Source organism: Canis lupus, chromosome 37 (assembly GCF_048164855.1).
Source record: "Canis lupus baileyi chromosome 37, mCanLup2.hap1, whole genome shotgun sequence".
NCBI classification, from domain to species: Eukaryota; Metazoa; Chordata; class Mammalia; order Carnivora; family Canidae; genus Canis; species Canis lupus.
In genome coordinates this window covers 14019287-14044203 of record NC_132874.1, presented here as the reverse complement: position 1 = coordinate 14044203, position 24917 = coordinate 14019287, and the positions used below count along the sequence as shown (strand labels likewise).

General features: G+C 44.6%; 1 protein-coding gene across 11 annotated transcripts in view; it reads left to right on the top strand.

Moving 5' to 3' along the window:
• PHACTR1 (phosphatase and actin regulator 1) overlaps positions 1 to 24917 on the top strand; it is a 555008-nt gene that overhangs the window by 298984 nt on the left and 231107 nt on the right. For 2 of the 11 annotated variants that reach the window (XM_072813918.1, XM_072813920.1), the window contains exon 1: positions 11241 to 11516. The exons of 8 other annotated variants lie outside the window; for them this stretch is intronic. In XM_072813918.1, coding sequence (XP_072670019.1) covers positions 11486 to 11516 — 31 coding nt within the window. In that variant the 5' untranslated portion in view covers positions 11241 to 11485. Of the gene's footprint in view, positions 1 to 2348; positions 2604 to 11240; positions 11517 to 24917 lie in introns of those variants that run through there. One more of the 11 variants, XM_072813915.1, reaches the window with a different exon arrangement.

The following is a 24917-nucleotide window of genomic DNA, read 5'->3' as shown; positions in this document are numbered from 1 at the left end:
AGCGGTTTGGCGCCTGCCTTTGGCCCAGGGCACGATCCTGGAGACCCAGGATCGAATCCCACATCAGGCTCCCAGTGCATGGAGCCTGCTTCTCCCTCTGCCTATGTTTCTGCCTCTCTCTCTCTCTCTCTCTCTCTCTGTGACTATCATAAAAAAAAAAAAAAAAAAAAACCTTAAAAAAAAAAATAGAGGCCCCCAGAGCCTGTAGGTCTGGTTTAGTGTTCAGTGAGTGCATAAAAGATTGCAATGGGCTTAGGACCGTATGGGGTTTATGCAGGTCTCCTGTTCTGACCTGTGAGGCATGCAGCATAGGTGGGAAAGGCGTGCAATTTTAAAAAGCCATTTAAGAAGAGATGTGTCTTTTTCTTTTCTTTTCTTTTCTTTTTTTTCTTTTCTTTTCTTTTCTTTTCTTTTTCTTTTTTTCTTTTCTTTTCTTTTCTTTTCTTTCTTTTCTTTTCTTTTCTTTCTTTTCTTTTCTTTTTTCTTTTCTTTCTTTTTTTCTTCCAGGAAGTAGTTAAGTGAAATGGTTTGGGAGAGGGATCTGAGCATTTGAAAAAGAGGGTAATGAATGTTTTCCTATACCACAGTGTGGTAAATTCTATCATATACTCCACCAGCATAAGAAACGGGGCCTCTGCTATAAGATAAGGCTTATAATTAGCCAGGGACCTAGTGACATGAATCTGACATGAGAAGATACAAGTGAGATTTACCTGTGGCTGGTTTGGCTGGTAACCTAGGTGAGAAGGGGGGGGTCCCTAAAGGCCCAATGGACACCAGGAGAGACTGGTGTCATTAAAGGGCACTGGACACTTGAGGCCCCTAACCACTCAATGAAGAAAAAACTGAATGTGCTGATTTCGTCAGAATATCTTGCAGTTGAGAAGTGGTATCAATGATGGAGCAGTACAACTGCAATGATCAGAAGCTTATTATAACACAGCAATTTAATATCCCCAGGGGAGTGCTGACACTTTTACCTGGGAGGGGAACCCTACGTGCAGTTTGCCCTATTGGAGGAGAGACAAGCAGTGACTTGCACTTCATGGAAGAATCAGTCACAGGGTATTATGACATTAACTTTAGGGAAGTTCCTAGAAACAATAGCAGTGATAGTGCATCCTTTAACACTATTTTAGTGGGCTAGGACAAAAAAGAGAAAGGTCGTGGCTCATAAGGAATGAGGTGTGGTGGGAAGACAGAGGCCGGATTTATACACCCCTGGCTGTAAGCACCTGTTTTCACCACTTATGCTTTGCATCAAGATCACCCCAAGGGAGCTTGTTAACGCTACAGATTCCCGGCCCTACACTTACCCACTAAACCAGAATCCCAGTGCTTTGGTTCCCCCACACACACCCCTATTTTTTAAATAAGCACCCACGGTGGGTGGTTAGGATTTGAGGCTTCTCCAAGCCTTAGTTCTCTGAAAGGTGATGTAGGATTCACAATATCTGAGTCCAGACTACTGTAATAGAGTGTGACTTATTTATTTTTTTTAAAGTGCACAACAACAACAACAAAAAGGGCTCAGCTTGTAGCTGTTATTACCATGGAGCCCTGGGTCTGCCTTACTTAAGGCACTGTTCTGTCTTTGGAGATCTCAGTAGATGTCATTCGCCTGGCTGAGCCTTAGCCACCGTGCTCAGGACAGCTGGGGAACCTTCAGCCGCGTTAGCTGGGATCCCGGAGCCGCAAGTTGTTGTTCCTGAGGATTGATAAAAGCAGCCTTTTCTCTCTGTTCCTTGTTCTTCTTAAGTTTTAAGGACACCGGTGGAGGAAGCGCCCCCCCCCCCTTCTCCTCCCTGAAGGTGGGGGAGTTTCTACAGAGGGTGACAAGATCAGTTGTGTCCTAACAGGTTGCCAGGTGCAGGGAAAAGTCCAGGGGTGTGGGCAGGACCCCCCAGAGGAGGGTCCTGGGCTCTGGCCCCCAGGGAGGCGCGGGCAGCAGCAGGGCTGGAGCGCAGCAGCCGCCTTCGGTGTGGCACATCTTGCTTTCGTTTGGCAGAGGGCGGCTGGAAGGAAAGGGGGAGGAGGGGGAGGCTGGCATCGCGCCCCGGAGCTCGGAGGAGTGAGGGTGCAAGTCGCCGGTGCTGGGATCTGCGGAGGGTGGGGCTGCCCGCGGGAGGCGGTGCCCGCGAGGCCGCGTCCCAGGTGGGACCCGGGGCGCCTCCCGGAACCCTCCTGCGGCCGCGGGGCTCCCACTGGCTCGGCGGCGAGGTCGAGCCCCTCTCGGCGCCTTCCCCGGCCCGCCCCGCGGCGGTCGCGATGCCGTAGGGACGCGGGTGCGGGGGGCCGGGGGCCGGGGGCCGCGGCGGGGCGGGCGCGGGGGCGGGCGCGGGGGCGCCGGGGCCGGATGGCCGAGCCCACGCGCGCCGCGGAGCCGGGGAGGTTCGCGCCCCGCTCGCCGCGCTGCAGGGAGGGCGCGGTGCCAGCCGCGAGCGCCCGGAGACCCAGAAAGAAAGCTTTTTATTTGCTGAAGATGAAGCCCCTGAAGGAGCCCGCCCCCAACAACAACGTGTCCTTTGTGATCCATTGTCAACTAGGCAAGGAGATCAAACACATTTGCAGCAACTGCAGCCGGGGGGAGGACGCCCGGGACGGTGAGTGCCGGGGCCCGACGGGGCGGCGGCGAGCGCTGGGGGGCGGGGGGGCAGGGCCCAGTTTGGGGGCGCAGCCGGCGTGTCTGCCTGGAGAACTGCGGAGCGCTTGGCGGAGCGCTGCCCTGACCCGAGCCGGACCGCAGCCGAGCACAGACACCGATGCATGGATGGATGGATGCATGGATGGATGCACGGATGGATGGATGCATGGATGGATGGATGCATGGATGTCTTTGCTCCTTCCAGGGAGGGGTTTGCAACAGTGAAATGGGAAGCTCTGGGATTTTCTCCCGCGAAGGTGGGGTTTGGGGGTGATGGGTGGCTGTCAGGGGGGTAGCATCACTCGCCTTAGAAAGCTGGTGACACCTGCTCGCCTAGCTTTCCGGGCTTCTTAGCTCTTCTCCCTCGCATCCTTGCATTAGGATAGGGCTCTGCTGGGCTGCGTTACAGATGTGCGGCTCGGGTGGGTGCACTTTGGGGAGGCGGTTCGGCCTCGGCCCCGGCGCCCCGAGACTTGTGGAGTTGGTGAATGATGTCTGTTTGGAGTAAAACATGGCTGTGATTTTTTTTGGGGGGGCGGGGGGAAGCGGGGGAGCGCACGCAGCTGCTGCCCCTCCTGGAATGGTGCCTAATGGGCCCAAATGTGGGAGGTGGGGGAGGGGCTTGCAGCGGCTTCCAGGTGAGCCTGGGAGTGTGTGAACCCCGGAGCTCCCCCCACCCACCCCGCCCCCAGATGGGATCTGAAGGGAGGTGGTGACAGGGCGCCGGGCTGCCGGCCACTCTGGGCTCAAGGAGCCAAGACCGAGGAGGGACCGCTCGGCGCGGTCCAGGCTGAAGCCTCTGCAGATGTGGAGGCGACGGTGCATTTCGCCGGAGCCTCCGGGCGGCTCCGAAGCAGCTCCCACAGCCCACTCGCGAGGGCCACTGAAGGTCGCAGAAAAGTTTCAGGCAGCAGATTTTGCAGAGAAAGCATCAGCTCCCGGCCAGCCGGAAGCTCCTGGCTCCAGCACTCACCCGCTCCTGGCCCGGCTGACACTCACCTGCGCCTGGCCTGGCTGACACTCACACCTGCTTGGGCAGGCAGCCTTTCCTACCAACCAGGCGGGTTGAGCTTGTTCCCTTTGGAAGAACAGATCTTGTTTAGGATCCCTCCATTCACTGTCTGCCTCTGAAGTGCAGAGTAATGAAGTGACGGTGGCTTGGCTAATGTCTTCGCAAAATTAGAGTCCTGCCCGCGTAAATTATACTTTTCTTTGATTAAACTGTAAGAGAGGCTATGGAGGATGACACTAGGCATCCAGGAGGAAAACTGGAGCCACAGTCGAGCACACCAGTGCTGCTCCTGCTCCATGTGGGGGAGGACATCCTTTTATGAGAAGCGAACGCTACCCGGCATGTGTTGGGTTCTTTGGTTACTGTATAAACTGATGACACTTCTGGAATATAAATGGATGAACAGAATGATGCAAAGCCAGACTTTTACCATATACTGTAACAGAGCATGGGATGCGGGCTAAAATTGTTAAGATATTTATTTGACAGAGGACAGGGCAGGAGAGGGGGAAGCAGGCTCCCCACTGAGCAGGGAGCCCAAGGTGAGACTCTCTCCCAGGACCCTGAGATCATGACCTGAGCGGAAGGCAGACCTTTACCAACTGAGCCACCCAGGCGTCCCTAAAATATTTATGAATGAATCACTCTGTTGACCGAATTGCTCCCCAAATTGGCTGCTTCCACAACCTTGGGGATTTATTTAAATTAAGACTTGTAAATGTTGCTCCAGTAGGGAAAGGTCTATTTCTGCACTCAAGATTGTGGTTCCATACGTAGTTATACACACTGTCATGGGTAAATGTGTCGGTGTACACGGTCAGCGGCGGCAGGCATGTATTTTAGCCTATAGCACAGATCTCTGCTTGTAACCTGCATCATCTCTACGGTCCCAGATGCTCTGGAATGTCTTAAGGAGCTACCCATGGATGTTGGCCTGTCTTCTGATACGACTAAAGGATTTAATTCAAGGGGAGACCTCGTACGGTGGTGCCCACACTGCTAATCCTGCCTTCCTCGTGTGCGGTGCGCTCCCTTTAGTCTGTAAAATAGAATGAGGTCAAGTGTTTAACCCTTCTACTTTTACTGCCAGAGCCCAAAGCTGTACCGTCAAAGGAAAGGAAGTTCAAATTTCCTTTCCTGCAAAGATTAACCTTGCCTGATGGTTTGTCAGGAGTGAATGTTCTGTTAGATAAGTTCTCCGGACGCTATTTTCAATTTGACTTCTCTTTTCTGTATGCCAGGAGAGCCAGCTACTTGGAAGGAAATGTGTAGTGAAGATTGTAGGCACGCAGGCAGATTTGGTAGGGCTCCATAGAGGAGGAGGTTTCTTGCTTTGTGTTCAGCACCATAAATGTGTCTGGTTTCTCACTCAGCATTGAAGAGGCCATTTAGTGGCAACCAAGGAAAATTTTGGTCCAGCTGGAAAGCCTTCACTTGAGATTTTACATTAGCAGAATTTTACAGAGGCCTTGCCCACTCTCTCTCTCTCAATTTCTTTATATATAAAGATAACAGTTATTTTAAACAGATTTAAAAGCAAATTTTAGTAACTAGCAGTTTAAAGGCAACCCATAACTAAAAGTATTTGGCTAATAGAGAACACACTTTAAAAGGAAAAAAGTATTCCTAGCTAGTTGAACATTTATTAAAGGTGAAATTACATTTTAGCAATTGCCATTTTACTTAAGAGTGTCAAAAAAAAAAAAAAAGTTCCTGGTATCCACTAGCTAGTATTAAAGATGCTTTGCGGGATCCCTGGGTGGCGCAGCGGTTTAGCACCTGCCTTTGGCCCGGGGCGTGATCCTGGAGACCCGGGATCGAATCCCACATCGGGCTCCCGGTGCATGGAGCCTGCTTCTCCCTCTACCTATGGCTCTGCCGCTCTCTCTCTCTCTCCCTGTGTGACTATCATAAATAAATTTAAAAAAAAATAAATATGTTCTTCTCTAGGATTTTGATGGAATCTTGTCTCACATTTAGATCTTTCATCCATTTTGAGTTTATCTTTGTGTATGGTGAAAGAGAGTGGTCTAGTTTCATTCTTCTGCATGTGGATGTCCAATTTTCCCAGCACCATTTATTGAAGAGACTGTCTTTCTTCCAATGGATAGTCTTTCCTCCTTTATAGAATATTAGTTGACCATAAAGTTCAGGGTCCACTTCTGGGTTCTCTATTCTGTTCCACTGATCTATGTGTCTGTTTTTGTGCCAGTACCACACTGTCTTGATGACCACAGCTTTGTAGTACAACCTGAAATCTGGCATTGTGATGCCCCCAGATATGGTTTTCTTTTTTAAAATTCCCCTGGCTATTCGGGGTCTTTTCTGATTCCACATAAAGAAGATGTGGTTTATGTATACAATGGAATATTACTCAGCTATTAGAAATGACAAATACCCACCATTTGCTTCAACGTGGATGGAACTGGAGGGTATTATGCTGAGTGAAGTAAGTCAGTTGGAGAAGGACAAACATTATATGTTCTCATTCATTTGGGGAATATAAATAATAGTGAAAGGGAATATAAGGGAAGGGAGAAGAAATGTGTGGGAAATATCAGAAAGGGAGACAGAACGTAAAGACTGCTAACTCTGGGAAACGAACTAGGGGTGGTAGAAGGGGAGGAGGGCGGGGGGTGGGAGTGAATGGGTGACGGGTACTGGGGGTTATTCTGTATGTTAGTAAATTGAACACCAATAAAAAATTTTAAAAAATTAAAAAATAAATAAATAAATAAATAAATAAATAAAGATGCTTTGCTTCAAGTAATCATCTGTTTTGAAAAAGTTGGAGAATACAATTCACCATTAATGCTCAAAGATAGGTTTGCTTCTTTCATTTTTGCTGTTTCGGTTACAATACTGAAGCCATTTTCAGATAAAGAAACAAGCTTCCATAGCATTTTGGTGCTAATGGCCAAATACACAGAGCACATACAGGATAGAATAAAGATTCAGACCCCTATCTTTGAAATCAAGGTGCTCTCTACTATGCCATCAAACTGTTTTTTTCTTAAAGTGTCACCCACACTGAATGTAGAAAGTTAGGTGCTATGGTGTGTGTATGCATGTGTGATATACAGGTGCAGTCTTTTTTTTTTTTAAGATTTTATTTATTCATAAGAGACGCAGAGAGAGACATAGGCAGAGGGAGAGAAGCAGACTTACTGCAAGGAGCCTGATGTGGGACTCGATCCCTGGACCCCAGGATTACGACCTGAGCCAAAGGCAGACGACACTCAACCACTGAGCCACCGAGCTGCCATCTTAATAGACCAGGTTTATTGGGATATGGAATTAGAAGGAATTACAGAATTTTTTAGTACACTTAAATTTTTTTTAAAGGTTTTTGATTTACTTATTCATGAGAGACACACAGAGAGAGACAGAGACACAGGCAGAGGGAGAAGCAGGCTCCATGCTGGGAGCCCGATGTGGGACTCGATCTCAGAACTCCAGGATCACGCCCTGGGCCAACGGCAGATGCTCAACCGCTGAGCCACCCAGGCGTCCCTCGCTTAAGTTTCTTTTATCTGCCTTATCTACCTGACAGAGAAGCTGGAACTGGGGAGGAACAGAGGGAGAAAAACTTTTAGCCAAGTGAATTAGAAGTAATGTACATTGTATGGCCACAAGAAATATGGCTAAATCATCACTGGACTTACATTGGTAGTCAATACAAGAATATGATTTAGTTTACAAGTAAAAAATCAACTTCAGGGAGGCATCTATCCCAGAAGGCAAGGGATTTCTGGAATATAATTTGACACATATTTTCTATTCTCATTTGAATTCCTTTTAAATCTATTAAGAGTGAAGGATTATCACAGGAATTACAACATCATTAATCATTCCTAGGATGTCATTTCAAGTAAATTTAATAGAAACAAGACATTTTAAACACTTTAGTAATATTTTAAACAGATTTAAAACCAAATTTAGTAACTTGCAGTTTAAAGGCATACTTTACAAGTAATCAAATGATAGATTTAGAAAGAAGATCTATTGATCACAGCTGCTACTCAATGCCTTTCATGTGTGATTAATCAATATTTCAAGGTGGCCTTCGTTTTACTAAATATAATTTCTATTCAAATATTCATACAGAGATTCCCGAATCCATTGACTCACTAGACACATTTCCAAATTTCGTCTGAGGGATTGCAAATACCGTGTTTTCTCGTGAATTCTAATACGAACTTTTAGAGTGACAATGATTTGTCATAGTACTTCCCGTTACTGGCTACAGGGTTCATTCTGCAAGACAGCCTTTTGGAAGAGAACGCCTTTTGGGTTTCTGTGGGTCAAATCCTTCATTTTGCAGAAGAGAAGATTGAGGTGCATCATGATTATGTGAGCAGTCCTTCATGCCCCAAACACCACGTGGTGTCAGGGCTAACAGACCCTGTTCCTTCATGAAGGAAGTAGTTCCCAGTAGCAGTCTAAGACTGGTTACTGGCTACTCCACTCACTAGCTGAGTGACTGCAGGATACGACAGAAGTAACTTCTGTATGGAATTGTGTGGATTAAATGAGATAATTGGTACAAAGCGTGTAGTGTGGTGCCCAGCAAGAGAAGGTGCTCGAGAAATGCTAGCTGTGATTATCATCATCTGTATTGTTACTACCGAGTCCAGTTGTGTCTTGGGTTTTTCCTCCTGTTCTCCTGTGCTGCTTGGCCTCTTCCTTGAATTGGGTCCAAAGTGAAACCACCCATTTCTACTCTCTATTTAACGGGGCAAACCTACATTTTTAATAAGGCAAGTGAAGGTGAGACTGCAGAAGAGCCCCTTCAGCATTGCACAAGTCAACAGTATTTTGTTATTATTGTTGTTGTAGTCGTTTTAAAGCTTTAATGGTGGGGTGCCTGGGTGGCTGAGTCGGTTAAGCCTCTGCCTCCAGCTCAGGTCATGATCCCAGGGTCCTGGGATCAAGCCCCACGTTGGGCTCCCTGCTCAGTGAGGAGCCTGCTTCCCTCTCCCTCTGCCTGCAACTCTGCTTGTGTTCTCTCTCTCTGTCTTTCCCTCTCTCTCTCTTTCTCTCAAGCTCTCTTTCTGTCAAATAAATAAATAAATAAAATCTTTAAAAAATAAATAAAGCTTTAACGTCATGACCAGTAGGTTCTAGGTAAAAGGGCTCATGTGTATATCTAAATTTACAATGACTAGGCATTTTGTGGTTCATCGAGTAATCAAAAAAATGGTCAAGAGGAGAACCAGTTGTTTCTCTGGGAGGAAGGCCAAGAGCTGAAGGAAGTAGTAGCTAGAGAATTTTATCGGCAGGGGTCTGATGGACCCCTCAGTCAAAGGGACAGCTCTGGAAGACTTGGGGATACAGGTTGGAAACTGCTTCCTTGAGGTCAAGAGAGCCTAGGACATGCTCTGACTTGAGTGGAGTGTAGAGGTTGTGTGTAACCCATGTGACCCTGGGAAGAAAGCACCTGTTGCAGCAGTAGGGAGAAGAGGTATGGAAGGGTTCAGCAGGATGTTGGGACTAGTGTACAGAGAGGAAAATCCTAAAGCAGTTGGGCTCTTACATTCTGTTAGAGTATCCTGTACTCAAACAATGAAGTTGTTGATTCATTCTCTTACAATTGTTTATCAAATCAGCAGCTTGAGTGTGTAGGGTCCCCTCGGCTTAGGGGTAGATATCAACAGGTACAACAGCCCATTGTTACCCTCGAACAGTCTGAACTCTAGTGAGAGCAGCAGGAGGTAAACTGCTGAATCACCAGAGGAAGCCATAAACTGTGTGAGTAAAGCAGGAGGGCTTCCTAGAGGAGGTGATATTTGAAATGGGACATAACAGAGGAGTCCTTTCGGGAAGGGAAAAAACCACACACAAGCGATTGAAGCTGTCAGAGAGCATAGCTTGTTCGGGAAAGGGGAGAAGTTTAGTGGGTAGAATTTGTGAAACGTCAAGGGGCGGGTGGAAATGACCTGACTTAGTTTGGAAATATATGCTGGGGAAATTCATTTTCTTCCGGCAATATGTTTGTGAAGCATTTTTTATGTGCCATGTCCAGTATTAGGAATATAAAAATCGGTAAGACCTTATGGTCTCTGCCCTCAGATACCTGATGAAGCAGTAGGGGGAGGGAGGTAGACAAATGCGCATGCAGAAGTTTTAAAAATGTTTGAGAGAGAAAGGTATTGTTTTAGGGGCAGAAAGTGGAGAGTGGTCAGTCCCACCTTGGGTCTGAGGGAGGTCAGGAAAATTCTGGTACAGTTTATGGAGTTTGGATTCCATCACTGGAATCCAGGATCACTGAGGGCTGCATGGGACTTTTTTGTTTGCTTTAAAGAGTCTGTCTATTTATCTCTCTTTATCTACTTATATATCCATTTAATTATCTACTTATTTATCTATTTATCTATCTATCTAGAGTAAATGCAAGCAGGGGGAGAGAGAGAATCTCAAGCAGACTCCACACTAACCACAGAGCCAGACTCAGGGCTCAATCCCACAACCCTGAGATCATGACCGGAGCTGAAGCCAAGGGTCAGATACTTAATCTGCTGAGCCACCCAGGTGCCTCTGCACAGGAGTTTTTAAGCAGAGGTGGTGTGACCGAGTTACCTTTCTAAAACTATGATATGGAGAATGGTACACAAACACAGAAATAGAAAAGGATAACAGGCCACTCTGAATTTATCATCCCCATTGCCCCACTCCTGTATTATGTCGAAGCACATACGAGTGGGTTTTTATGATGCTGTTGCTGGCAGTGCCTAGGCAAGGACCAGACAAGAGAAAGGGCCCTAATGCCACAGCCACTCATAGTTCCAGACTTTGAGCAGTCTAACAATGTCAAAAGACCAAGATTCTGTGATTCTGTTACAGATTCCTAAAAAGCCCCAGGAACACCAGCAATTCAAAGTCCATTGGCCTTATTTTTAGCAAAGCTTGGAACTTATATGTGATTTTCCTAATAATTTCCCCTTCCATTTTAATATCTTCTGATGCTTTACAGATGATCTATAAATATTCACTTCGTTTAGGAGAAGAGAGGCTAAAAATATTTGTAAAATCTATAGCCTGAAATATACCCACGTGTCTAAAGGAGATAAAAAGGACTAATGCAGAAGATAAATACGTAAAACTGTATTGGTGGGGGGAGGGCTCAATACTTGTTTACTAGCCCCAAACATTTGTTTCTGCAGTTTGCTAATTCATGTGAATGGTAAAAACTTCTAGGGCTTCAGTAGGTATAGAGAGTTTTTGGTTTGGTTTTATTGAGAGAGCAAACATGTGCGTACCAGTGGGGAAGGGGCAGAGAGAAAGAATCTTAAGCAGGCTCTTGCTTGGTGTGGAACCCAACACAGGGCTCGATCTCACAACCGTGGGACCATGACCTGTGCTAAAATCAAGAGTCAGTCACTTAACCCACTGAGCCACCCCGGCGCCCCACGTGTTCAGAGTTTTAAGCCCTGTCTGAAAGGAGGGGGCATGATGAGCCAGTTAGGAGTTGCCTCTGATGGCTCCAAACTCTGTGCCAACTAGGCTTTGTGATGAAATCATTGTTGCAGTCAGAGGGCCTGGGGGCAGAGAAGGGATGAGCTCCCCTTCAACCAGAAGGTCAGTAGGGGGGAAACAGCCAAAGGGGTGGAAGTTGCAGAGTTCTGGGTAAGGGAACAAGGAGCTAAGCAAGAATCCGGTAGTTGGGTTGGAAACAAATGAACAGTAGAGACAACTCAGCTGGAATGCTCGCCATAGACCAGCTGGAAGAAACCATGTGATGGTGGCTTTTGAAGCTGTATTCTTTTCTACATCTGAGGCCAGAGGAAAGCTAGAACACGGAAATTCATGTATTCACATAACAGGCATTGATGGTGGCCGTGAACTTGACATGCGAAATAGGTAAGGGATGAGTTTCTGCTCTGGGGGAAACTTGCAAGGGACGTTGCTATGTGGAAGTAGGCTAAGGATGCTACGGGCACACAGGTGGGACATCGGCTTCTTGAGAGTGAAGGGCACCAACGTCATATGAAGGGAGATGGCACTTGAGCTGAATTGCGGTGGGTGAATAGCATTGGTCTGGCAGAGATGCCGAGGGAAAGAGTCTCTCCGGCAGGACCACGAGCAGAGATAGAAGAAAGGTTAAGAGGTCCAAGGACAGGACATCAGTTGTAGACCGCTCAGGGCAAGGGGCTGTCTCACCTCTGCTCTTCACCGCTGTATCTCTAGTACCTAGAACAGTGCGCGGATACGAGGCACTTAAAAATGTGTTCAACCTAAGAATATACATGTTAATTTATTAATTTTTTATCTATTCTATAAATATATATTTACCTATTCAAGTGACTGCAGGGACAGAAGTTTGCTATGACCAGAGTGGAGCACGCACACCTGGAGAGGTGAGACTGGACCTGGAGAAATGGGTAGAGGTCCATAATGAAGGGCTCTTGGCTACCATGCCAAGGAGCTGGGATATGTGCTGTGATGGGATGCAAGAGGCTTTGGAGGATTTCAACAGCTTAAAATTTGTTATTTTTCCTTTTATTTATTTTTTTTTAAAGAGTGAGAAGTGGGGAGGGGCAGAAAGAGGAGAAGGAGGAGAGAGAATCTTAAGCAGGCTTTCTGCCCAGCATGGAGTCTGACTCAGGGCTTGATCTCAGGACCCTGAGATCATGACCTGAGCTGAAGTCAAATCGGTTACTTAACCAACTGAGCTACCCAGGCACCCCTTAAAATTTTTTTTATATTTACTTTTTGAAAAATTTCAAGCCATAATTGACAAAACAATTGTAAGATATCTAAAGTGCGTGTTGTGATGATGTGGTATATGTATACATTGTGAAGGGAGTCGCACCATCTAGTTAATTAACACATCATCACTCTCCGTATTTACCTTTGTTTTATCAGAACATTTAAGTTCTACTCTTCTTAGTAAATTTCAGGTTTTTTTACAGCACTAGGTTATCAACTGTGGTCACAGGTTTACATTAGCTCCCCAGACCTTATGGTCATCTTCTAGCTGAGAGTTAGTACCTTTTTACCAACCTCTCCTTATGCCCCTCCCTCCACCCACAGTCCGTGGCTACCACTTTTCTGTCCTGTTTCTATCAATTTCACTTTTTAAATTTTTTTTATAAGATTGTATTTGTTCATTGGAGAGAGAGCACCCATGAGAGTAGGGAGAGGGAGAAGCAGACTCCTGGCTGAGCAGGGAGCCTGACTCAGGGCTCGATCCCAGGACCCTGAGATCATGACCTGAGCCAAAGGCAGACGCTTAACCTACTGAACTACACACAACTTTTCTTTTTAAAAAGCAAGTTGCTACCTAGAAGTGATCCCATGCAGTATTTTTCTTTCTTTGCCTGCTGTATTTCACTTAGCATATTGCTGTCAAGATATATGTATGTTGGGCAGCCCTGGTGGCGCAGCAGTTTGGTGCCACTTGCAGCCCAGGGTGTGATCCTGGAGACCTGAGATCGAGTCCCGCTTCGGGCTCCCCGCATGGAGCCTGCTTCTCCCTCTGCCTGTGTCTCTCCCTCTCTCTCTCTATGAATAAATAAATAATTTTTTAAAAAAAAGATATATGTATGTTGTTACAAATGGCAGGGTATCCTCCTTTCTCTTGGCTGAATAATAGTCCAATGTATATATACCACATCTTTATCCATTCATCCTTTGATAGACAGGTTGGTTCCACCCCATGGCTATCATGAATAATTCTGCAGTGAACATGGATGTGCAAATATCTCCTGAATATCCTGTCTATATTTCCTTTAGACATATACCCAGAAGTGGATAGCTGGATCATATGGTAATTCTATTTTTAATTTATTGAGGAACCTCCCTACTGTTTTTTCTGTAATAGCTGCGTAAGTTTAAATTCCCACCGACAGTACACAAGGGTTCTCTTTTCTCCAGATTCTCGCCAACACTTGTTACTTCTTTGCTTGCTTACTTAAGATAATAGCCATTCTAGCAGGGGTGAGGTGATCACTCATTGTGGTTTGGGTTTGCGTTGTCCTAATAATGAGTGATGTATGTGGGTTTTTTTTTTAAGATTTTATTTATTTATTCATGAGAGACACAGGGAGAAAGGCAGAGACACAGGCAGAGGGAGAAGCAGGCTCCCTGAATGCAGCCCGATGCGGGACTCGATCCCAGACCCCAGGATCATGCCCTGAGCCAAAGGCAGATGCTCAACTGCTGAGCCACCCAGGTGTCCCATAATGAGTGATGTTGAACACCTTTTTATGTACCCGTTGACCATTTGTAGTCTTCCTTGGAAAAATGTCTATTCAAATTCTCTGCCTATTTTTAAATTAGATTATTTGCTTTTTGACCATTGAGTTGTATGAATTCTTATATATTTTGGATATTAACCCCTCATTGGATATATGATTTGCAAATATTTTCTCCCATTTCATAGACTGACTTTTTGTTTAATTGATGGCTTCCTTTGCTGTGCAGAAGCTTTTTGTTTGTTTTGTTTTTTCTAGTTTGATATAGTCCCAATAGTTTATTTTCACTTGTTTTTTTGCTTTTGATGTTGAATCCAAAAAAAAAAAAAATCACTGCCAAGATCCATGTCAAGGAACTATTTCTTATCTTTTCTTCTGGGAGTTTTATGGTTTTAGGACTTAGACTCAAGTCTTTAATGCATTTTTGAGTTGATTTTTGTGTGAGGTATAAGACTATGATCCAATTTCATCCTTTTGCATGTGGCTGTCCAGTTTTCTCAACACCATTTCTTGAAAAGATGAATACCTTCCTCTGTCGAATATTCTTGGCTCCTTTGTCATAATTAATTGACCATATATGTGGATTTTTTTTTCTGGGCTCACTATTCTGTTCTATTGATCTGTATATCCGCTTTTGTGCCAGTACCATACAGTTTTGATTACCATAGCTTTGTAATATAGTTTGAAACCAGGAAGTATGATTCCTCTTGCCATTTTTTTTCTCTTGCTATTGTTTTGTTGTTGATTTTTACAGGTTTATTTATTTTAGAGACAGAGAGAGAGAGAGAGAGTGGGAGTAGGGGCAGAGAGGGGAGAGAGACACTCCTCAAGCAGATTCCCCACTGAGTGTGGAGCCCAACATGGGGCTTGATCCCAGGACCTTAAGATCATGACCTGAGCTGAAATCAAGAGTTAAGTGCTTAACTGACTGAGCCACCCAGGCGCCTTGTCTCCTGCCATTTCTTTTCTTTTCTTTTCTTTTCTTTTCTTTTCTTTTCTTTTCTTTTCTTTTCTTTCTTTTCTTTTCTTTTCTTTTCTTTCTTTTCTTTTCTTTTCTTTTTTCTTCTCCTGCCATTTCTTAAGAATGCTTTGGTTATTTGGTGTCTTTTGTGGTTCCATATAAATTTGAGGATTTTTCCCCATGTCTATGGAAGACGTTATTGGGGTTTCAGTTGCTTTATTGAGATGGAATCTGCACATTGTACAATTCATCCATTTAAAGTGTATAATTCAGTGGGTCTTAGTATATTCACAGAGTTGTGTATCCATCACCAGAATGAATGTTAGACCATTTTCATTACCAGAAAAAGAAACTCTGCCCACCCCGTCTTCAAGCCTATCCCTGCAATCCTATCCTCCACTAACCACCAATATACTGTTTGTTTCTGTAGACTTCCCTAGTCCGTACATTTCATATAAATGGAATCCTGCAGTATTTGGTCCCATGCCTGTCTTCTTTCACTTAGCATAATATTTTCAAGGTTTTTTTTCGACAATGTAGTGTCGGTATTTCATTTCTCTCTATTGCTAAATCATTGTGTGAATGTGACACATTGTGCTTCTCCATTAAGTAGTTGATGGACGTTTAGGTCTCTACTTTTTGTCTGTATTATGAATAATACGGCTGTGAGCATTCATGTGCAAGTTCTAGTGTAGATGTAATTCTCATTTCTCCTGGGTGTGTACCTAGAAATAGAATTGCTAGATCATACAGTTATGCTGTTTAACCCTCTGAGAACTGTCAAGCTCTTTTTTCAAAGGGGCTGTACCTTGTACCTTTTCAAAGGGGCTGTACCTTGTACCTTCCCACGAGCAATGACTCTATGAAGGTCCCATTTCTCTATATCCTTTCTAATACTTGTTACCTGTGTTTTTAATTATAGCTTCCCTAGAGGATTTTTAAAAAAGAAAACGAGAAGGTTCTGAGCTGGTGGTCAAGAAGAGAGTTCCCCATTTAGGGAAGCCAATAAGATTTTTTTTTTTTTTTTTTAAGAAAGCCGAGACACCTTACATGTATATATATTACACTTTGTAATTGGCACATGTTCTTTGCTTGTGATCATCACAACAACCTTTTCAGGTTGGAATTACTCTTTGAGAGTGTTAGAGAAGAGGGAACAGAGAACCAGAGCAAACACGGCTTCCTGCATGTCACAAGCTGTTGCTGCTGTACCCAGACTGTCCCTCTGGTGCCACCACCTCAGCCATGTTGGCTGCTTCTGAGATGTGAACCTCTGAGAAGAGACTAGTTATTTTGGTCAATGAAATTCAGCTTCTTAGAGTGATTAATTAAATGGGGAAATGATTCTATCAGGAAAATCTGGGCAAAAACCAACACCCATAGCCAACTGTCAATTCCTTGAAAAGGACAAGAAGAGATTATGTGGTGGAAAGTGTTTGCTTAGCATTAGGAAGCGTTGGGGACTTGGGTCACCTTCATCCTGCGTTTTTTCCACTTGTAAAATGAATTTACTTCTCTTCTCTGAAGACATTGTTGAGATGCATGAAAACCCAGCTTGATCAGAGGTTGGTAAGCTTCTGCTCATGAGCCCTCTGCCTGTTTTTTTTTGTAAGGTTGAAAAGGTTTTGTTTGTTTTATGATTTCAAAAGGCTGGCCAAAATCAAAAAAAGACTAATATTTATTTAGTGACACAGACACTTAGGTGAAATTCAAATGTTAGTGTTAATAAATAAAGTTTTATTGGCACACAGCCATGCACAATCATTTATGTACTGACCATGGCAGCAGCTGCAGAGCTGAATACTTGCAACAGAGACCGGTAAAGCCTAAAATATTTCTTCTCTGACTCTCATCAGAAAAAGTTTGCTGACCCCTCACTACATCAAAGTTCCTGTGATGAGAAGTTGCCACTCCTAAGCATCTCAGCACCATATCTGAATTAGAATCCAGGGGGATCCTATCATGTCTGTGACGCTCACCTGAACTGCACTTCTGGTCTTATCAAGGGCTACTTGACATTCTAGAGTGTCCAGAGGGACAGATTTAAAGTGAAAATCTGCCTAAAAAGAAACAACTTGTGGGAATTGGGTTTGTGGATTATCTTTGCTCCCCACCCCTACCCTGACCTTTGTGTGGGCTTCAGGCTGGCACATTTTACAAAGGGAATGGATTTCAAATCCCCACCTAAGAGCTCACCATCTTGACTATTATTGTTTCGGCATGAACTTTAGAATAATCGCTTCTGCTATTTTGGCACATGGAGATTTGCCTCCACAGTAATTATTTTGCAACCCACAAAAGTAATTATAAAATCAAATAATTATCCTCTAAACAAGCTGTAACTGCAGCCATGGTTCTTTGGGGGGAGGGGACTTCCCATTCTTTAATTTTCATTTTTAGGGGTGCCACATTCTGCTTCCCTTATCCCCCCCCCTTACCTCTGTTCTTGTGTTATTTCCAGTATGATACCAATCTATAGTGAAGCAGCAGCTCCTTTTGATGGAAGCTCTTCAAAACAATAGCCCTGCTCCAAGATTATGAGTAGGACAGAAGAGCAATCAAGAAAAGGGAAAAGCGAAGCCTGATTTAATTCTTCAGGTGATAGGAAATAAAATTGCAAAAGGGAAGATCAGCCTACCAGACTACATTACGGGTTGGCTTGAATTATTGAGAGCTGCACTGTAGTGAGGCCTCCAGAATCTGAAGGTGTTCTCAGTAAGGGTTGGCACCAGTACTTCCTGGCACAAAGGGAGGAATGAAATCTGCCACACAGTTAGCGACCATCCGTCGCTGACAGACTGGGCACAAATCAGAATTAGATTATTTCCTGAGAGACTTAAAAGTCTGTTTATGGGTGTTTGTCTGACATGTGCCGCAGACACTGTACATAACATATATTTATGTGTTTGGAAATTGGCACCTGTCTGATAAACTGAATTACTTGCCTATAATGAAACAGATCCTAGTGACCGAGACCATCACAGATCTGCTACACATTCAAGAATAGCCCTCTGCAAATGTCAGTAACTCACTAATTTATAACTTTCTTTGCCAGACCACTGAAAAAGTCAAACATGCCACAGCCGGGAACTCATCCCCCAAATGAACACATAGTGAACCTTTTTGGCTTGCCCAGAGTCCTACCTAATGTTGTCATATCCAGAATAAATAGTATGGTGCAGTTTCCCAACAGCCATGGTATGAGTTATTCATGCACTATTAAGTAGCCTATGGTCAGAACACCACAACCCAAAGTAAAACTGAATACGAAAGATGAGATTTTAATATTTGCCGTTGAAAGAGCCTTTTGCGGTGGAAATAGAAATAATGGGGGGGTGGGGGCACCTGGGTGGCTCAGTCGGTTAAGCATCCCTCTCGGTTTCAGCTCAGGTCATGATCGAGGGGTGGGGGCACCTGGGTGGCTCAGTCGGTTAAGCATCCCTCTCGGTTTCAGCTCAGGTCATGATCGAGAGCCCTGCATCAGGCTCTGCACTCAGTGGGGAGTCTGCTTCAAGATTCTCTACCCCTGCCCCCCCTCAAATAAATAAGTAAATCCTTAAAAAAAAAAAAAGAAATGATGAGCTATAGACCCCACCTGTCCTTGCCCAGGGTCTTTGAGATTGAATTGTGAAGGTATATGGTTATGGTTATGGTTATGATGGGACCATAGAAATAGCTTGGAATACCTGGTGAAGGTAATAGCTTTGGGACTACATGTGTGGGTTAACTTTTCAAGTTTTTCTGGAAGGCAGGAGGGGGAACATTCAAAAAGGAATATCTGTATTCAAGAAATAAAAGACACAAAACATAACTAAGGAGAATAGAGATTCTTTGGAAGAAAACTTAGAAGTGTCTTGGAAGATCCCCATATATAAGCCAGATAAGGGGAGGAGGGGGTTGCTCTGTGTGCCCTCCCATAGGGTCCTAGAATCCTAGAGATTTTTAGAACCACAGTTTAAATGTTGTTCTCTGCACTAGTCTATTTAGATGAGATACAATGTATTACAGAGTGATTATTGTATTTCTAGAATATAAACCTCACTTCCTAAGAGGAGATTACACCCTAAATTTTAATTCAGGGGAGATGATGAAACATCTAGGGCAGCTGTGATATAAATAATGTATAACCAAATAGGTAATAAGTGGGGGTGAGGTGGGGGTGGTGTGTTTGTGAAAGAGCAAGAGCATGCTCCACATGCACACCCCAGGGTAGAGTTAGCTTTGGGAAAATGTACAAATTGACTGAAGAAGTACATCATACGTAAGTGAGCAGGAATATAACATTCTTAGATTCAAATTATTTCAGTAGGAATGTTTAATCTCACACCAACATTATTAATCACCTTTTAAAAAAAGACAGCTGCTTAAAATGAGATTAGACTAAGCGCACAATCCCTTTCACTCCCTTCTTCATTGTCTGATGGTCCTGAAACCCACCACTGGATTTATAAGCGAGGGTTGAAGACCAAGCCGGAGTGACATTTAGCATTTAAACCATAAGTGTGACAGATGGGTCAGTGTGTGTTACTGGTTAAAGTACATAATTCACTGTGAATGAAATGGCACAAATTTACTTTGAAACTATCCTAGCCTAAATTACAGTAGGATTGAACTGGGAGGATTTCCACCATGATTTTGGAAAGCAGACACGGCTTATTTTTATTGCAAAATCCTAAGAGTGCAATTCCTGGCAGTGTTTACCAGAGAGAAGGAATTAGCAGCCTCAAGGGGAGGGTTAGGAAAACAGAGCACCCTCTGGGAATCAGCTCCTGCATCTCCATTCCAATAGCCTCAGCAGAAAGCAGCCTCAGACCAGTCATTGGGTCCCAACCTCTCTTTACCTTCTTGCAAAAGGAGGTGAAGGAGAGGAGGATTGTTCTTGTGTTTGCAGAGGGTCTCAAAGATATTCAGAAGGCATCTGAAACGCTTTCAAAAATAAACACAGGGGTGTGTTGTGCATTTATATCCATGGTGCCAGCTTGGCTTTGCACATTCCCAGGGAGGAAGGAGATGCAGCATTTCTCTTTTCTCCTCTTCTTCTCTCTGTTCATTGGTGATGGTGGGTGAAAGAACAGAGGACCGACAGGCTGTGTGACCTGTAGGACTGGGCAAATGACTGCCGTCTTATTTCAAGGTGAAAGAGCAGAGGGGTCCCCTGAGCGAGGTGAACAGATGGCAGCATTGTTGCTGCTACACTGCTTCTGGCTGCGAGTGTCCCCCCACACACACCCCCAGCCTCAGCCGAGCCCTTTTCAGACTGTGCAGGTCACTCTAAAGAGCAGTCTCCTGGAGGCTGATGTAGAGACCGAGTGCGTGCTGATGGCCGGTCCTCCTGCTCAGAAGAAAAGGGCTGCACGTTCTTCAGCAAGGGTGGGTGGGCTGAGGTCCTCTGGGAAGTACAGATCCTCTTTAGGATTCATAGTCCTCTGCTATTCAACTAAATCCATAGAAGCCACAGAGTTTTTAAAAGGAATGACTGTGTCTATGACTTAGAGATCCAAGGTGTTGGAGGGTATTAGGGAGCAGTCTGGAAGTGGGTGGTAAAATTGGGGTACTTTGCACCTCCACCTTTGGTCTTGATTTGCTCCCTTCCTTTGCTTCCTTATAGGTATTCAGGGTCATAATATGTTGGGTTCCTCCCAAAACACAGAAGTTTAAATTCGCCTTACCACTTGTGGGAGAATAATTTTTTGCCAGGCGTCTAAATATGTTGAGATCTATGCTGTTATAACCAGTCCAAGGTAATAAAGCAGAAAAGACAAAATCTTCCATTTGGAAATATGGTCTGCCCAGATTCTGGGGTCTGTGCCATTCCAGCAGAGACCAGCGGAAAGCATTCCCCTTCCTGCCAGAGGCTTAAGTTAAGGGGGGGACTGTGTCATGCTTCTCTATTTTGTCTCCCAAAGCGGCTCTGATTACAATGGGAGAAACTTTATTTTTATTTTATTTTATTTTTTTTTACAATGGGAGAAACTTTATAATTCAAGTTCTAAAGTTCAATGTTGAGATTTTTGTCAACTTTAATGAGATGTTTTCTGGAATGTGTTCCACATAACACTTGTTCCTTAGGATGGTAATAGGTGGTATGTGAAAAATTTCAAGATCAAACTAATTTGGAAAACTGAGCTAAGACAAAGTTAAGTAGATTGTTTTAATCTCGGAGCCCTTGGTATGCCCGTGCACATTGTGAAGGTTCAAAAACAAAGTGTGTATACTTGTTTACCCACATTATTAGTGGGTTTTTTTGTTTCTGGGGGTGGAGAGAGCATCACAAAGGATGAATGCCCCAGAGGAAAATTAATGTGCTGTTTCAGAAGTCCTCCTGTAGAAAATACTATATTGATTGACCATGTTTCCTACTTTGAATCACAGAACAAAGAGGTACGTTCATGAATATTTCCTTCTACTGGGAGCTATTAGCACTAAACTTTACATACTAACTGAAAAGAAATACTTGTGCTGAACATACTGATTCAGTGAATTTTTTTTTTTTTTTTTTTTTTTTTTTTGGTTAAAAGAGCTCTGAATGCAAATTAAACTATTATATTGATTTTACCTGTGCTTCAGTCAATCCAGGCATTAGGGACTTTCTGCTTCTCTAGTCAGGCTCTAGAGCCATATGGCAGGGCTGGGGGTTCCAGAGACCTTGTGGTCACCACATGTGGAACATTTTAGGTCTGTGTTACTCAACTGTAGGACTATTGACATTTTGGATTGGCTGATTCTTTGTTGGAGGTGGAGGGTTCTGTGCATTGTAGGATATTCCGCAGCATCCCTGGTCTCTACACACTAAATGCCAGAACTCTTTAAAATGTACCTGGGACTTTATTTCATCATGTATGATAAGGGGACAGACTCGGAGAGAACTGCCTTTCAACCAAGAGTTTATTTCTTACAGTTTGCAAGAGGTGGGGCATGCATGCATGCCGTGCAGGGCCTGCCACTTGGAGAAGTATTAGGGTTGGTTAGGAGGCAGAAAGAACAAGGGAAGAGCCCAGCTCAGAGCCTTTAGTGTGTGTGTGTGTGTGTGTGTGTGTGTGTGTGTGTGTGTGTGTGTGTTGTGGTTTTGTTTTGTTTTGTTTGCAGGGAAGGAATGTGCAAGTCAGGATAGGCAAGGTTGAGCAAGTGTAGGATTGGATAGTTTGAGTAATTTTGCCTGGCTCAGAGCTGTGGAGTGGTTTCTGGTTGTAAGGAACCTGACCCTGGGGTGACTGAGGACAGAGCAAATATTAACTTGGTACCAGAGGATTAGATAAAGGAGGTGTTTGGGGTATAAGCTTTGGTTTGGTTGGTTTGCATAAAAAAGGTGAGGCAGCAGGCAAGTTATTCACTATCTCTAGGAATTAGCTGGCCCTAGGAGGGGCCAGGTCTCCTGGATGTCAGAGCATCAAAAAATACAAAAAAATATTAAAAACATGATTGATACAGCTATCTCCCAGTGACGACAACCCAAAATGTCTCCAGACATTGCCACATGTCCCCTGGTGGGGGGGAGGGGTGCAAAATCAGCCGTGGGGTTAGGAACCACTGCTTGAGGGCCAAGGTGGGTAGTGCCAACCATGAGTGGTCTCACCAAAGCAAGAGAACACCGTGACTAAAGTTCCAGAAGACAGCTCTGCGTGAAGGTGCTGATTTGGATCAGCAGAAGTCAGGAGGATGTCCTGAGGAGGGGGATTCATGTGACCTCGAGTAAAGGTTGGGGAAGGCGGAGACTCAGTGGGCAATAATATCTCGTTCACTTACTGTACATCCAGCCCTGTGCCAGTGATGGGAATTGTGTCCTTCCTCTTCCCAAAAGATCAGTAGTATTTATCTCATCTTGACAGAAAAGGAAAACGAGACTCCAGGATTAAGCGTCAGGCTGGGTCACACCGTGGGCATGTGTCGGTGTTGGGATCTGCAGTCAGGTCTCTGTGATTAGAAATAACATCAGGTTAAGGTGAAAGGATATTCAATTACAGACAGAAGTGTCTAGACTGAAAGGTAGGTGGTACCCGGAACGGTGGCAGATTCCTAGCAGGGGACTGGTATGATGCAGAGGGCATCTGGGTTCATCTGGCACCAACACAGGGGAGCTGCTCACAGGGGGGGCTGGGGTGCTGCGTGGCTGGGTGAGACCAGGTAATACAGGTGTGATGATGCATGCGTGGCCAAGGGTGGTGACGATAGGATTGGGGCGAAAAGGGGGGCAGCAGAGATATTTCCAGGCAACAGGAAATAAGGGCTGAAGAAATGAGTGAAAGGTCATACCTCGTTGGGTCTGAGACAGAAGCAGAGCAGAATGGGGCTCCCCCCACCAAGGGAGGGACCTGGGTGTAATAGGGAAGTGGGGCTGGGGGGTGAGGGGAGTGTATCAGAGTGTGGTGGAGTCTGGGCTCACCTAAAGAGCTGAGTTTTCCATTTCCATGCCTTGTTTTTAATTTTCAGAATTAGCTCCCTCATTTGACACTCCCAGGAGCCAGGCACTGCTCCTTTGCCCTTGACATATATGAACTCACTTATTACAGTGGCTTCTGAATATGAAGGCTCAGAGAGGTCAGTGACTTGGCCCCCATCTGGCTCCAGGGTCCTGCCCTTAGGTCGCCCGCTGTGCAGCCCCTGGACCACGTTATTAATGCTCAGCTGCTGGGCGCTCCTGACAACTTTCTCTCCTATCCTTGCCTTTCTCATCTTTGGAACAAAGGAGCTGAGCTTGTAAATCCTTTTGCTCTACTATTCTGTGTCTAAGGGTAATAATTCCACTTGCTGAACAGCCGAGCCATAATTCTGTTACTTAATTCAACATGACGGAGACCTTTATCTTAAAAAGAGAAATGGGTTTTCTGGTGTCTTCTCTATGAGCCCTTGGAGGATGGCTTGGGAAAAGAGCCTCCTCTGGAACCCTAGCACCCCGCCGCCCAGCATAGTTTGCAGAAAGCCGTTCTGCCTGTACCTCAGTTTCCCCTGCTCACCTGTGAGCTCCTTGAGGGCAAGATGAGGTTTTATTCGCTTTTGTATTCCTGGCACATAACTTGTTCCCAGTGGAAAATCAATACTTGTTTTGTTTTCGCTTTTTAATGATTTCAGACTGTGAGGGAATCATATTTAATAAGTTTCACTTGTGTAGCATTACCATCATTCAGGGATACTCTTTCTGGAAGAAGAGGATAGTATTTAGCCCTTAGCATGCTTACAAAAATAGAGGCAGGGAGTCGTGTTAGAAGGAAATGAAGCTTCTTAGCCAGCTTGTGTGAGGGCAAAGGACTTCGGAGGCCTCAATGTATGGAGCGGGAGGTCAAGTTGACGTTACTTAGCATCGAAGAGTTTAGACAGGCGTTGGCGAACTTTCTCTGTAGAGGGCCAGATAGCAAACATTTTAGATCTCACCATATGGTCTCTGTTGCAGCTAATCAATTCTGCTGTTGTAGCTCAAAAGCAGCCATAGGCAATATATGAGAAATGAAAATACATGAAAAATGAAAAAGCATGGCCGTGTTCCAGCACGATTTTATTTACAAAGATGGGCAGCCAGCCGGACTTGAACTAAAGGGTCAGAGTTTGCCAAACCCTGATGTTGACTCGCAAGCATGATAGAACAGGGCATGTATCCCAGCCACTTACTGTGTGGTCTTCATTAGAATATGCCTCTGATTTCCCCATCTATAAAATGGTGCTCTAACCACATCCACACCCAGGGCCGGGGTAGGATTAAATGAGATGACATAAAGCATTTGGCACTGACCGACCCTAACATACATCAAGCACACAATAAAGGGTTGTTATTATTATTATTATTATTATTATTATAAGTAGTACGTATCTCCTCTTGCCTTTTTATCCTTCTTTTTTTCCCCTTTTAATCCTTCTTGCTTATCATTGTATTAAATACGCTTCCATGAACTCATTCTTGTGAATGCTATGTCAAACGTTTTACTTTCAGTCTTCCTTTTTTATCTTTACACTTCTTCAGTTTGAAGAAGAATAAGGAAAATATCCGTAGTTCCTCCTAACTAGGATTGTTATAAGAATACAATTCACGTGCAGTGATTCACACGGCACTTGGGAAATAGCACTGAGTATATTGTAGCTACGAGGATAACGAAGAGGTTTAAAGATGTAGGTTTG